The sequence below is a fragment of the Thamnophis elegans genome, chromosome 12, assembly GCF_009769535.1.
Source record: "Thamnophis elegans isolate rThaEle1 chromosome 12, rThaEle1.pri, whole genome shotgun sequence".
Classification (NCBI taxonomy): domain Eukaryota; kingdom Metazoa; phylum Chordata; class Lepidosauria; order Squamata; family Colubridae; genus Thamnophis; species Thamnophis elegans.
This window is the reverse complement of record NC_045552.1, coordinates 14,818,553-14,833,320: the sequence shown is the minus strand read 5'-3', so window position 1 is coordinate 14,833,320 and position 14,768 is coordinate 14,818,553. Positions and strand designations below refer to the sequence as shown.

At 42.9% G+C, this 14,768-nt stretch overlaps 1 protein-coding gene across 1 annotated transcript in view; it reads left to right on the top strand.

Annotated features, from left to right (window-relative positions):
- The window catches only part of PTPRU (protein tyrosine phosphatase receptor type U), a 423,380-nt gene extending 408,933 nt beyond the window's left edge, over positions 1 to 14,447 (top strand). The window contains 3 exon segments of the mRNA XM_032228173.1: positions 5,372 to 5,507; positions 12,312 to 12,397; positions 12,598 to 14,447. Coding sequence (XP_032084064.1) covers positions 5,372 to 5,507; positions 12,312 to 12,374 — 199 coding nt within the window. The 3' untranslated portion in view covers positions 12,375 to 12,397; positions 12,598 to 14,447.
- The last annotated feature ends 321 nt before the right edge of the window (positions 14,448 to 14,768 follow it).

The window sequence follows — 14,768 nt, the reverse complement described above, 5'->3', positions numbered from 1 at the left end:
GATAGGACTTTTAGTTAGTACAGGTAGAGGAAAAAAGATGCAGCACTAGGAGACTCAATGGTGGGGGGAACCGGACTTCCAGTTGGCTCCAGAATTGAACAGGGGGCTTCTGGTTAGGACCTTTGTGACTCTTTGAGGGTTTAAGGCTGCCGACCCCTGGTCTAACCAGACCACAGAATCTTGTGTCCTGTACAAGTGTTCATTAAGCACATCGGTGCAATTAAATTGAGAGGAAATGTAGTCCTATGCCTCGAACGCTTTTTCCTCAGTATCCCTACTCACCCCATTAACTAAACATTTCACAAGTTCTGCCAAGAAATCTGAAAAACTTCTCTAAGTCCCAGGGATAATGCAATGTGCAAAAAATAAAATAAAATAAACCACAGGTTGTAGCTTCATCTAAGTAAACAGCTGCAGCCAGGGATTAAAAGCAGCCAAAACTGATTTCAAAAGGTATCTGCGGAAAAAAACTCAATCACTGTGTTGCTCTTCAGCTGTTGATTTTTGGTTGAACAACATCCACACTCCAAGAGAACAAGCAGGCTTCCAAGTTGACAAGGGCATCCAGCAGCGAAACAGCCAAATTAAGGTTGTGTATTAGTCTAAAGATAATTTGGCAGCATGTCTGCAAATTCCAGAGGGTAAGGAATTGAAGAAAAGGAGGAGAGAATAGGGGGCTTTGGCTCACAAACAGCCATCTTGTATACATCTGGCTAATTTGATTATATCAAGTGTGAAAGATTTATTAGCTCTGAAGGGAATCCATGCCCAGAAGAATTTACAGCGCAAGCTGGCAACATGCCCATACACTGCTGGGAGAGAAACTAATTTTGCTTGGGTCACACCAGTTTACAGAAAGCCAAACAGGTGCTTGAGTTAGGAGCACTTGAAGCGGCTTAATCTTATACTTGGAGTTTGAGACAGTGACAATCTCACGCACAGGTGTTTGGTTTGATTGATTTGGGAGTTGTCATTTCTAAATGCCCATCTTTTCCCCCCCCCTTCAAAATAACATTCTGGAATAGAAAAGCTGAGTGATCAGATCCAGGAAAAAAGACAACAGACTTTCCCTGTTGAGATTAGCTTCAATATTGGACCAAATGCAATAGCAGTAGAGCAAGAGAGAGAGAGGCTGGCCAAAATGTTCCCTGACCTGTTTTCCGGCTCAGAAAACAGCCATCAAAGAGTTTAGCTAGTCTTGTTACAAGAAGAAAAAAGATAAGAAAAACCTACTGCCACCTTCACTTGCAACAGCCTTCCCCAAATCTAGAGATTCCAGATATGTGGAATTTAACTCCCAGAATTCCTAGCAAAGGTCTTGCTGGCTGGTGGATTCTCAGATTTGATAACCAAAAAATCTGAAGCATGCCTAGTTTGGAAATGATCGCATTAAATACAGGTAGTCCTCATCTTACGACCACCATTGCGCCCAAAATTTATGTTGCTAAGTGAGAAATTTGTTACGTATAGTATAGCCTTTATTGTTACTGTACATCATGTATACAACGAAATCGGTTTTAGCCTCACTGCAGTCCATGCCAAAAAATACATAAATAGTATAAAGAATAAACCCTGTTAGGAATATAATCTAACGGTTGGGTTGGCAATATATAAATCATGTAACAATGCTGTACCTGTTTCTTTAAATCATACTGTAAAATGTGATTGGTTGCTGTTTCCTCAATTGGCCATAAAAGGGAGCCAGAATGACTGTTAGCTCTCTGTTTGCTAGATGCTGGGCTGATCTGATCTGAGTGTTTTGGAAGCTGGCTGTTAGAAAGTGCTGTGAGCTATTTTGCAACTGCTAGCAAACTTTGAGTACCAGACTATTCGTATGATTATGGACTATGTTATTTGGATTATCCCTTAACTGAAAGACATTGATGACTGACTGTCTTATCCGTGTATGACTTGGACTGTTTGATGGACTCTGATACCTCTATTTCCACGAAAGTAAAAGCCTATTTAAACTGCAGTGTCTCTATATGCCGGTTTGTGTGTTCTCCAACACAACTCTCACAACGCTTCTCTGAATGCACTCGCTCTCCCAACAGGGAGCTTACCTACCAAACCCTATGCAAGTAATTAGAGGGGGGGGGGGGGTGGAGAAAGAAAGAAAAAGAAAAAAACTAGTCATACATTTCCACGCATATGTGGAGTGATTGTGGTGAGTTAAGTGGGTTTTGTCCCATTTTACAACTTTTCTTGCCACATTACTTAAGTGAATCACTGCAGCTGTTAAATTAGTGACACAGCTGTTCCTTGAATCTAATTTCCCCATTGACTTTGCTTGTCAGAAGGTTGCAAAGGCTGATCACATAACCCAAATAGTCATAAATGTGAGACAGTGTCAAGCATCCAAATGTAAATCACATGATCCTGGAGATGCTCCAACGGGTCGTAAGTGCGAAAAATATTCGTATGTTCACTTTTTTCAGTGCCGCTGTAACATTAAATGGTCACTAAGTGAACTGTTTGTAAGTTGAAGACGACCCGTAATAACAGCCGTGCCTCAAACCCAAACGTGAGATCCCAAAACTTGTGTATGGAATATCCCAAAGAGTCTTTTGTTATTTGAAGATGGTTTCCATCCTATCCACTTAAAATAGGTGAAAATTTCAGCCCGGTACAAATAATAATACAATGTTGGCATTTATGCAATACTTTTCCTCGAAGGTTAATATGCTGCGTGACCACAACTGTGTAATAGTGCTTGCAGCTATTATCTTCATTAACAAGTTGCTCACCGTTTCGTAGTATAACTGTTCCCTTTCCCTCTGTTTTTTATTATTATTATTATTATTATTATCTTTAAACTCCTGTGTGTTTAAGCACTCAATTGAAGCTTGCTCAGCAATTTAATCTCTTACTAAGGGTTATTTCTCAGCTATTGACACCAGCCATCATATTTTATCAGAAACAGGCAGTCTAGGGCCGTGATGGCGAGCCTATGGCACGCGTACCAGAGGTGGCATGCAGTCTTCTGACCGAGGATTCCTGGTAAAGCATAAATCACATGCTTAGTCCCCAAAACCCTCTTTTATTTAAACGGCTGTGAATTATGGTCATTCACAGCCCTTAATGATTCACAAACAGTCGGTGAAGAGTCAGACATATGTCTGCTACAGTCTTTCAAGGTAATGCTGATAAGCACCCACCTTTATCTCCCTTGAAACGCTGCCAGAGATCTAATTGCCTATTGGTTTTGTAAGGCCAAACAGAGCACAGAGTCAAACAGGAGCTTCTCAGAATTTGAACCGACCAGAAAGAACAAAGTTGCTTCCTGCAAAGGCTGACGCCTGTTTACTCCTCTTTTATGTCTTATGGGAGGGGCCAATCACCTCCAAGCCTTACTCCTGAGTCGCTGCTTTTTTCTTAGCAGTTCTTGCTTTTTAGCAGCTCTGCGCATGCGCACACTGAGAACAGGCTCACAATTGTTCTTCTGCCTTGCTGATGTCAGGCTCCATAGGCTCCGGAGGCAGCACATCACTACCAGATGGCCTTGGCCCCCTCTCTGCCTGCAACGCAGAGCTCTCGTCCGAGCCTTCCCCAGACTCCAGGACTGGCCCATGCTGCTCCAAAACCTCCTCACTGCCGACTCTGCTGCCAGCTCCACAGGCCACCGGCAGACCACAACACGCAGATCCCACTCTGTGGTCATGGGCACTGTTGCCCCAGCTCAGCCAGCTGGTTGTCAGATTTCTGACGTGTGCACCTGCCAGTTAGTCATCGGGTTTCCGAGGCGTTCTGGCGCTCACATGCATGCGCCTTCCAATTTGGGCACCCTGTGGCTAAAATGTTCGCCATCACTGGTCTAGTGTCTCTTTGTTTTCAAAATGGCTATGTTGAAAGCTTAACCGAGTTATGCCTCACCCGGAAAGAAACACATCGTTTGCTGAAAAAGTGTGCAATCCGACGGTCTAATTCTGCCTCTTGTGGGAATCATAAGAATAAGTATGAAACTAATTTCCCGTTCATTACCAGTTCATTTCCATGCCAGTTCATTATTATTCCTCTTGACTTGAGCAAAACAAAATGGACAAGAGATTGCTTGTGCAGCTTTTGCTTATTTACTAGATTTATAGCCTAGCCTGTCTTAACTGTAAATAACTTGCATGGGGATTAAGAGAAAAATGCCAAATACAAAAAAGAAAAAAGAAATGATTGCTTTTAAAAAAAAGTTCAAAGCATAACTCCAGCCACACCGAGTAGAAAGTCATCAGTTAAACCAATTAATATCTAAGATGAAGAGATATATCTTGCTGCTTTTTCTAAAAGACAGCAAGGATTGATTGTAATTCCTGTGGGTTTTTCACACTTTGAAGACAATAATAAAGCAGCAGGTCCTTCACTGTTCGCTGAACAAAAGTCTCTGTAAGCTGACCAGCATTTGACTAAGCACCATTTTACAAATGGTGTAAATGTTTGAGAGTCCTTTGTTTAAAGCTTCCAAATGACATGGTTTTCAAGGATCAGATAAACCATAGTAAATGTGACGCAAAAATGCCATGAATTCTGCATCTTATTGTTGTGACCCACCAGCGGCCAGTGAGAAGGTTGGAGAGGAACCTGGGGGTTGAAGAAAGCTCAGACGAGGTCTCTGTGTCAGACGCAGAGAGGGAGTTAGACAGCAGTGAGGCAGAAGAACAGCTGGAGCCTCTTCCCAGTGTGCACATGTGCAGAGCTGCTGGAAGACAAGAACAACTAAGAAAGCAGGGTCGACTTAAGAGTAAAGCCACAACTTGGAGGTGATTTATTTATTTATTTATTTATTTAACTTGTATGCCACCCACTCTCGGAAGACTCAGAAGAGTCCTCCCAGAGGAAACAAAAGAGGAACAAACAGGGAGTGGGCTTTTGCAGGAGACAATTTGTTCATTGGGTCTGGAAAGTTCTGTTTATGATTATAAGAGCCTCTGTGTCAAGTTTTGCTTTGCCCGGAGTTTGGAAACTAGTTATCTGACAGTTCTCTAAACAAGATAAGGTGCGTGTGGATGAACATTCCTCTGAAAGACTGTTTGCTAAAGCCTTGCTGACTGTGAATGAAAGGAATTCACAGTCGTGTAAATAAAAGAGGTTCTGCCAGGTACAAGACTTTGCTTCTTGCTCTCTAAGGAATCCTGGGTCAGAACATTTATCTCAAGTTAGAACATTTCAGCGAGGGATAACTACATGTGTCCTGTGAGTAGCATCAACCCATCTTTTAATTTTGTGATTGTACAATGGTATGGAAAAACTGGACATGTATATCTTTGCTTGGGGTTATTTGGTGTTCTCTCTCTAATGCTAGGCTAAATAGTGACTACCGCTTCACAGTTCTTCTTGGACTTCTTTTAGCTGTATTCTTCATGTGTCTAATTTCTTTCTGTAGGAACGGAGGTGGACGGAGTGGTACCTTCTGCGCCTGCACCATGATCCTGGAGATGATCAGGTGTCACAAGCTGGTGGATGTTTTCTTTGCCGCAAAGACCCTTCGCAACTATAAGCCAAATATGGTCGAGACCTTTGTAAGTAACGAGTAGCATTGATCTGACCTATTTCTTCTAAAGAGTGCTCTGGTATTTCTTCAAGAAATTATGGAACTTGCTCCCATAAAAGGTGGCAGTGACTTACAAAAACTGAAGGTGGATCAAAAGAAGGTCCATACTCAGAAGCTTATACCAATTACTGTGAACCTTTGATATGGAAATTCTGTGGAATCATCACAGCTGGTAGAATTCAGCATGCTACTAAATGAGAATAAAACAGTAGAAATTTTCATTCATGACATGCTTAGAAATGTCTGGGAAGAAATTGGTTGCCCTTATGAAGAAAAATAAAACTACTATAGATGGAGATTTACTCTGATCCCTAGTGCCAGGTGGTATAAGCTTCTTGGTTTGATGAAATGGTAGGCAACTGGTTTTCCCATTTGTGCTTTGCGAATTCTGCAATGAAAATAGATTCTTAGTATGCCACATTCACACACACAAACACGCACAAACACACACACATGTATATACATAGATACAGGGGTGGGCTTCAAAAATTGCAGCAACGGGTTCTCTGCCCCATGGCTGGGTGGGTGTGGCCATGGTGGGCATGGCCTAGTCGGGCTCCTGCACCATGGGGGGAGGGGGGAATTTATTGCAATCTCCAGGCTCCAGAGGTCTTCTTCGAGCCTCCGGGAGGGCAAAAACTGGTTCCCCTGGCCTCCAGATGCCCTCTGGAGGCTGGAAACAGGCCCATTTCCCCCCTTCCCCATGCCTTCGTGCAGGCCTTGTACTTACCTAGCATGATGAAGGAGCTGCGTGGAAACTCTTGGGAGGGGAGGGACGGGGTGGGAGGGAGTGGCATTTAGGGGTTCACCGAACTGGGCAGAATCCTAGCTAGAGGATCTCCCGAACCCGTGCGGAACCCCAGCAGCCCACACCTGGTGTGTGTGTGTATGTGTGTGTATGCACCCTGTTTTCCACTGTCTCAGGAGTTTGCCTAAATTCATGTTCATTGCATTGGTGGATCTATGTAACCATATCATCTTCTGCTGCATCCATCTTCTTCTGTCCTTAACCTTTCCCAACATCAGGGTTTTTCCCAAGGAGTCTTCTCTTCTCGTTTGGTGGTCAAAGTATTTGAACTTTAGCTTCAGTATTTGTCCTTCCAAAAAACATTCAGGGTTGATTGGCTGGCCACATTATAATATCATTAAACCAAATCAGAATGGAAGAGGGAAGTGATACATGCCTGTTTAATCAGATCAGGCGGCATAACTGCATATACAATAAATATCTCAGAGGAAATGTTTTCTCTCTGTATCCATGTCTTCCCTCCCTCTACAAACATAATATAGATATTATGTATGTTATGATGAATAGAAATAGAATAGAATAACAGGGTTGGAAGGGATCTTGGGGGTCTTCTACTCCAACCCCTGCTTAGGCAGGAAACCTTATACCATTTTAGACACATGGTTATCCAATCTATTCCAGTGTTGGAGCATTCACAACTTCTGGAGGCAAGTTGTTCCACTGATTAATTGTTCTAAATGTCAGGAAATTTCTCCTTAGTTCTAAGTTGCTTCTCTCCTTGATTAGTTTCCACCCATTGCTTCTTGTTCTACCCTCAGGTGCTTTGGAGAATAGTTTGACTCCCTCTTCTTTGTGGTAGCCCCTGAGATATTGGAACACTGCTATCATATCACCCCTAGACCTTCTTTTCATCAAACTAGACATACCCAACAGCCTCAGAACTACATCTCCCAGCAGCCTCAGCTAGCATGGTCAATGGGGGAAGGATGCTGGTTATAGGTTCAGCAATATTGGACAGATTTTATATTCTGTAGAAGAAAGAAAGGCATGCCGTAAACATTGCTTCAGAGAGGAAATACAAGATTTGGATTTTGAATGATGCATTATGAAATTTCTCTCTTGCGAAATGAAATGCCTGTAGAGGCTGCTCTGATAGCATTAGAGAGAGAGAATAATTCATTTGAGCAAGATAAAGGATGGAATTAAGCCAAGGCAATTTAAAAAAAAAAGTTAACTGGCATGGAGTTGGGTAACCTATTGGGCTAAATTGCAAGGTATTAGGATATGCAAACTAGTGTTTTCAACCAGAACTCAATCTTCCACCAACCTCTATTGAACCTGCAAAATCTGATTCCTGAGACTCAGCTTAATGATCTCACCACAGGAGTAAACGAGAGTGTTGCTATTAGTAGAGCTTCACTGAGTTGCGCCTGTTAAAAGATCTGGCCCCCGCATGCATCCTTCTCTGATGCTGGAATTTTATTTCTCTACATTACTTATTTCTCTACATTATATAAAAAAAGAGGATTCCCCCCCCCCAAATCCAAAAGTATTATGTCGTTAATCTCTTTGATCTCTTCCTTTCTGACGTCCACCCACAGATGAAGCTTTGGTGTTTTTGCTTCACAGGTTATCAACAAACTAAATGAATTTGCAAAAGTCTGCTGCTCCCACCATATGGAGTTTCTGCATTTATTTAATTATACATATGGAGGGACGTGGTGGCTCAGTGGCTAAGATGCTGACCTTGTCAATCAGAAGGTTAGCAGTTCGGCGGTTTGAATCCCTAGTGCCGCATAATGGAGTGAGCTCCCATTACTTGTCCCAACCTAGCAATTCGAAAGCATGTAAAAAAAAATGCAAGTAGAAAAATAGGAACCACCTTTGATGGGAAGGTAACAGCATTCCGTGCACTGCAATGTGCTCTACATGGGGCTGCCCTTGAAGAGCATCCGGCGACTTCAGCTAGTCCAGAACGCTGCCGCGCGAGTGATTGTGGGTGCACCTCGGTTCGCCCACATAACACCCATCCTCCGCGAGCTGCGCTGGCTACCTGTTGATCTCCGGGTGCGCTTCAAGGTGCTACTTGTCATGCATAAAGCCCTCCATGGTAGTGGATCTGCGTACTTGAGAGACCGCCTCCTGCCAATTACCTCCCTGCGACCAATTAGATCGCATAGATTAGGCCTCCTCCGAGTACCATCTGCCAGTCAGTGTCGACTGGCAACCACACGGAGGAGAGCCTTTTCAGTAGCAGCTCCGACCCTTTGGAACGATCTCCCCGTGGAGATTCGTACCCTCACCACCGTCCAGACCTTCCGCACAGCCCTTAAGACCTGGCTAGCCCGTCAGGCCTGGGGATAAAGATAATCTGCCCCCACCCGAATGATGAATGAATGTTGTTTACTATTTTTACTTTTATGTACTGTCTTGTGTCTATTGTCTGTACCCTCCTTCCCCATTTTATGTAAGCCGCCCTGAGTCCCCTCAGGGAAAAGGGCGGCCTATAAATACTAATAAATACTCAAATATTCAATATAAATACCTTCGGCATTTAATCATGCTGGCCACATGACCACAGAGATGCTTTTGGACAGTGCTGGCTCTTCGGCTTTGAAATGGAGATGAGCACCGCCCCCTAGAGTCAGGAACGACTAGCACATGTGCTAGGGAAACCTTTACCTTTTATGATTTCTGTAGCCACCTATCTCATTTGATTGATTCTGGGTAGCTTGAAAAACAACCCAATAAAACTGGCCGACACCCAAGATTAAACTGTTAACCCCACTCATCATCAGTAGTAGTAGAACCCATCTATCCCCTGACTCAAATGCCTAGAAAATAGCCAGGACTTCAGTGCCATACAACTCTCTGTGAGGGATGCTGTTCTACCTAAGTTCTACCCAACTCCAATGTTGTTTAATAGAAGGGACCTTCAATGACCTAATGGTTATGACATTGGCTTGCCAATTAAGAAGACCCAATTATTGCATGATGGAGTGATCTCCCATTCTTGCCCCAGCTCCTGCCAGCCCAGCAGTTCAAAAACATGCAAGTGTAAGTAGATAAATAGGTATCACTTTGGTGGGAAGGTAACAGCATTCCGTGCACCTTGGTGTATAGTCATGCTGGCCACATAACCATGGAACCATCTTTGGACAATGCTGGCTCCCTCAGCTAGGAAGCAGAGATGAGCACTGCCCCCTAGGGTTGGACATGACAGGGGAAATCTTTACTCCCCCCCCCACAACTTCTATATTAAATCTGGTGGGGTAGGCAGAAGCCATACAATAAATCTGTGGATCATTACTCAGTAAGCAATCACACCTGGAAATATTTTTTCAACCAGTTGACATTAAAGGCACCGGATTACAAACTGGAAGAAGAATCTTGTGTTTTAGGAACAAAGGCAGAGCTGTGTGACCTTCAGCCAGTCACTCTCTCTCTGCCCTAGGAAGCAGGCAATGGCAAACCATTTCCAGAGTCAAGGTTCAAGAGTCAGGATTACCTCAAAGGGATGTCCACACACACAAACTGGTAGAGTGTGTATCAGATTATAGTTAGTGCTTAGAGTGTGTATAGGACTGTAGCTAGTGCTGTTATACTTTTCTAGCTTCTTTGAGTAGAAAGGATAATGGGAATTAGGTTATTATTTATTCCTTCATTTATACTTTGTTTTTTCCCCCAAGTAGGTCAGAATAGCATAAGTATTCCCCCCCCTGATTTAAACCTCACAACTATTCTGTTGAATAAAACAGGACACAAAAGGCCTGAGGTTAGATTGGAGGTAGAAGATCTGCCAGCCTCACTTTCTACAAGTTTCCAATTCTTTTTTATTTTAATAAAGATAAACCTGCTACATTAAACTGGTTTCTACATCCGTTTGCATATATTAGTGTAGGCTTCCTTCTATTACCCAATTTTGCATATTGTCTTACCTAACATACTTTCTCTTGCTTGGTGTGAGAAATGAGTGCGTTTTACACGAGCTGCATTATAAAATTCAGAGAAGTGTGAAAATGAAAAGATAATTGTGTCCCGACCCGTATAATAGTTTGTGAATTGTGAGTTCTCTTGTAACATGTTATGGAACATTGAATATCTTTCTTCTATACTTCTGGGTTAGACGTATCTCAACACAACTATCCCTGTGTTTATTCAGTGATTATTTCATTCTTGGTCTTAAATTCAGAGGGTCCAAGACCATGATTTTGTAATGTTTTCCTAACTGGAATAATATCAGGGATGCAGTGACTCAGTGGCTAAGATGCTTAGCTTGTCGATCAGAAGGTGGGCAGGTCCACAGTTTGAATCCCTAGCGCCGCATAATGGAGTGAGCTCCTATTACTTGTCCCAGCTTCTGCCAACCTAGCAGTTTGAAAGCATGTAAAAAATGCAAGTAGAAAAATAGGGGCCACCTTTGGTGGGAAGGTAACAGCATTCTGTGTGCCTTCAGCATTTAGTCATGTGTTCACATGACCATGGAGACATCTTCAGACAGCGCTGGCTCTTTGGCTTTGAAACAGAGATGGGCACCACCCCCTAGAGTCAGGAATGACTAGCACATATGTGCGAGGGGAATCTTTACCTTTTTTTAACTGGAATAATGCCGTACTTTTTGAACTATTTATTTTTCTTCCCCTACCAATCATTCTGAGATATGATTAGATTTTAAATAGGATTCATGGCATCTTTAGATCATTTTGCGCAATAGACCTTTTTTTTAGAATTTACAGGGAGTAGCTTAATCAGTTGTACTGTAGATCTTTGTCACAATTACCTTATCACCGGAACTCTTTTGCTATAACTTAATTCTTCCTAGACAGGAACTCATTATTTTCAGAACTTAGTTGCCACAGCTGAAAACAGCTGCCCTGTTTTTTTTTAAAAAAACAAGACTTTCATGAAATGGTTGCTCCTATATAATTTATATATTTATATTTAATATAAATTATATAATTTATATGTTTATAGTATATATTAAAATGGTTACGCCTATATAAGGGTGCCTCAGTGGCTAAGGCGCTGAGCTTGTCAATCAGGAAGGTCAGCAGTTCAGTGGGTCAAATCCCTGGCACCGTGTAATGGAGTGAGCTCCCGTTACTTGTCCCAGCTTCTGCCAACCTAGCAGTTCAAAAGCACGTAAAAAATGCAAGTAGAAAAAATAGGAACCACCTTTTTGGTGGGAAGGTAACAGCCTTCCGTGCACCTTCGGCATTTAGTCATGGCGGCCACATGACCATGGAGACATCTTCGGACAGTGCTGGCTCTTTGGCTTTGAAACGGAAATGAGCACCACCCCCTAGAGTCAGGAATGATTAGCACAAATGTTGAAGGGGAACTTTTACCTTTACCTATATAATTTAGGCTTTTTGAGAAGTAGGTAGTAAGTCCCCTCCCTTTCAGACTGTAAAAACCAAGGCCATCTTTTGCATCAACCAAAGACTTTTGTTAGGGGTGACCAATTTTTCAGGCCTCTGGTGTCATTATGCTATCTTATTTTACTAGGCTGTAGATGTTGAAAAATATTGGCAAGTTCATCCCAAGTTGACATGTAACAGTGTTGAAATCTCACATGAGGTTTCAGCTCCCCACTTTTTTAAAAATCATATTTAATTTGGCTCAGTGGCTAAGACACTGAGCTGATCAGAAAGGTTGGCAGTTCAACAGTTCGAATCCCTAGTGGCACATAACAGAGTGAGCTCCCGTTACTTGTCCCAGCTTCTGCCAACCTAGAAATTCTAAAGCATGAAAAAAATGCAAATAGAAAAATAGGGATCACCTTTCATGGGAAGGTAACAGCATTCCATGCGCCTTCAGCACTTAGTCATGCGGGCCACATGACCATGGAATTGTCATCAGACAGCGCTGGCTCTTCGGCTTTGAAATGGGGTTGAGCACCGCCCCCTAGAGTTGGAAACAACTAGCACATATGGGCGAGGGGAATCTTTACCTGTACCTTACAATATCTTTACAGGATAAAGTTTGCATGCACTCACTCTCTTGTTTTCTTTTCCCTTAAAGGAGCAGTACCACTTCTGCTACGATGTAGCCCTGGAATATCTGGATTCACTAGAGACCAGATAGCATCTTGTCCAAGCATCCCAAAGGCAAGTGTTTGTATTGGGTTTGGGCAAACCTGCATTTTGCACCCAGATTTTTTTTTGAATTAGAATGAGTGAGTGAGAGAGAAAACAAAGCAATGCAATGGAATAAAAATGAAAAAAAAAGAGGCAAGATACAAGGACTATGTTGTTCATTCTCTACCTTCATTTTTGTTCCTATCCTCCTCCTCCTCCTGCTTCTCCAGTTGCCAGCAGAGCAGAGCCTATACAAACTCAACCCATGTACACAGTGTTGTGCATATGCCAGCCATGAGTTTGATACCTGCGTGTCATTTCTATGTATATGGATACTGGTGTGCGGAACGGGCATCCCCGGTGGGTCTCCTTGTGACCGCTAAGACTCATCGGCTGGAAAGAACCCAGCACTACACAGACAGCAGACAACAAGCAAAATCCAGCCTCTGTCAACACGGCCACAGGAGATTGGAAGAAGCAATGGGATTCCTTCTGAAAGCTAAGATGCTTTCTGGGCAAAAGGGAAAAAAAAAAGAGCCTCAATCAGCTTGCAGTTGGTCATTCTTTGGGAAAGCAACGTGGGACTCAAAAGCTCATTGGACTTGTACAGTTTTCATTCTGTCTTTATAGCCACCTCTTTCGTGTCTCCAAATGAGTGCCTGCCTCCAAAGAGAGTCTGTAAATTTTCCATGTGGCAGGAAAACTGCTGTTAAAAACAGAACAAAACCCCGTCATCTAAGTGGAAGGAAGCACCCGTGCCTCTTTCTTTCCAATTGAGGTGTTCAGATATTCTTCATAACCACCGTAACTGTACACCTGGGTGTTTTGTTCCAAACAAGCTATGGAAGAGCCTTACTTAGACCATAGAATCTAGGATTGGAAAAGACCTCGGAGGTCTTCTGGTCCAACCCTCTGCTCAAGGCATGAGACCTTATACCATCTCACTCAAACGGTTGTCCAGTCAATGTTTGAAAACCTCCAGTGACGGAGCACCCACTCCTCCAGGAAGCAAGCTATTCCATTGATTAATTGTTCTCACTGTCAGAAAATGCTCAGAATAATGGTGCCTGCAGCCTGCTGACCCTGTCAGGCATCTTTCCAGGCAGGGGGTACCTAACCATAAAACTTCCTCAATAGTGTAACCCCTTCGACAACTTTGCCACAAGAACTCACGCACAGATGCAGACTTCATAGATTACCAACAAGCATGTAAGCCAGAAGAGAATCAGTTCATAAGAGTGATTCAGCAAAGGGGCATGAGTGAGAAAGGGAAAGGTCCTATCAATCCAGATAATTCTGTTTTAGAGTCAAGTGTCGACTTTCCTGTGTGTGCTGGTGGCGGTTTTGGAATGAAAACGCAATGACAAATAGCTGTTTTCAGCACCTATGACTAATGTGGTGAGAAGACATTTATGCTTTGGAAAGGTGAGCTGGTTGGGTTTGCTGGAATAGGTAGCTTTATATTGCCTTTGTGCAGTTTGGCTTGGAGTCAGAATTTACAGGAGTTAGTGCTCAAAGATGCCAGCATAAGTATATGAAGGATGGGCATGTATGTTTTTATAAGAATCCAAGACCTTGGATCTCATTTCTTTCTTTTGCTCCATCAGCCAAGCTAATCAGATTATTTCTACGTCTCCCACTCTTGGTGCAAGGTTCTGTTGAGATAATTAATACAGGAGTTTTTAATGCAGAATAGCATTAGAGGAGGGGATGTGCTCTGCATGAAAATTGAGGGCCGCCATTCATTTATTTAAAGAGCCCACAGACACTCCAGATAGACTTAGCAAAATTTTTGCCAAATGTGGAGGACCAGCCTATTCAAAACGTTTGGCCATTTCACTTAAAAAGCCCAAAGCCTCCAATTTTCAGGCAACAGGATGCAGACAAGTACATGTGCAAAAGTTTAAAAAACAATGCAGACTTGTTAATGTGCCTTTGTATCCTTTATGACAGGGGTCAGCAACCTGTGGCTCTGGAGCCGCATGCGTTTCATCCCTCTGTCACCGGCCAGCTCCACAATTGATCGGGCTTTCGGTTAGGACAGGTAGAGGGCTCTATGGTGGGGGGAACCGGACTTCCGGTCGGCTTCAGAATTGAATGGGGGGTTTCTGGTTAGGACCTTTGTGGCTCTTTGAGTGTTTAAGGTTGCCAACCCCTGTTTTATGAAATACATCACACTGAATGGTCTTCAGCTGGAGCCACAGTAAAGAAGTAAACAGCATCAAAGTGGCAGTTGTCATTCAAGTGATTGAAGCCCTTCCTCTTTTTGGTGCACGAGAGACATAAAACACATCTTAAAAAAGAGAGAGGAGTTTCAGGTGCCTAGTGGTACCCATTATTTTGATCCCCTTCCTCATGAAACCTCTGGATTTCAGGCCATGAATCTTGGTGGGGTTTTTTT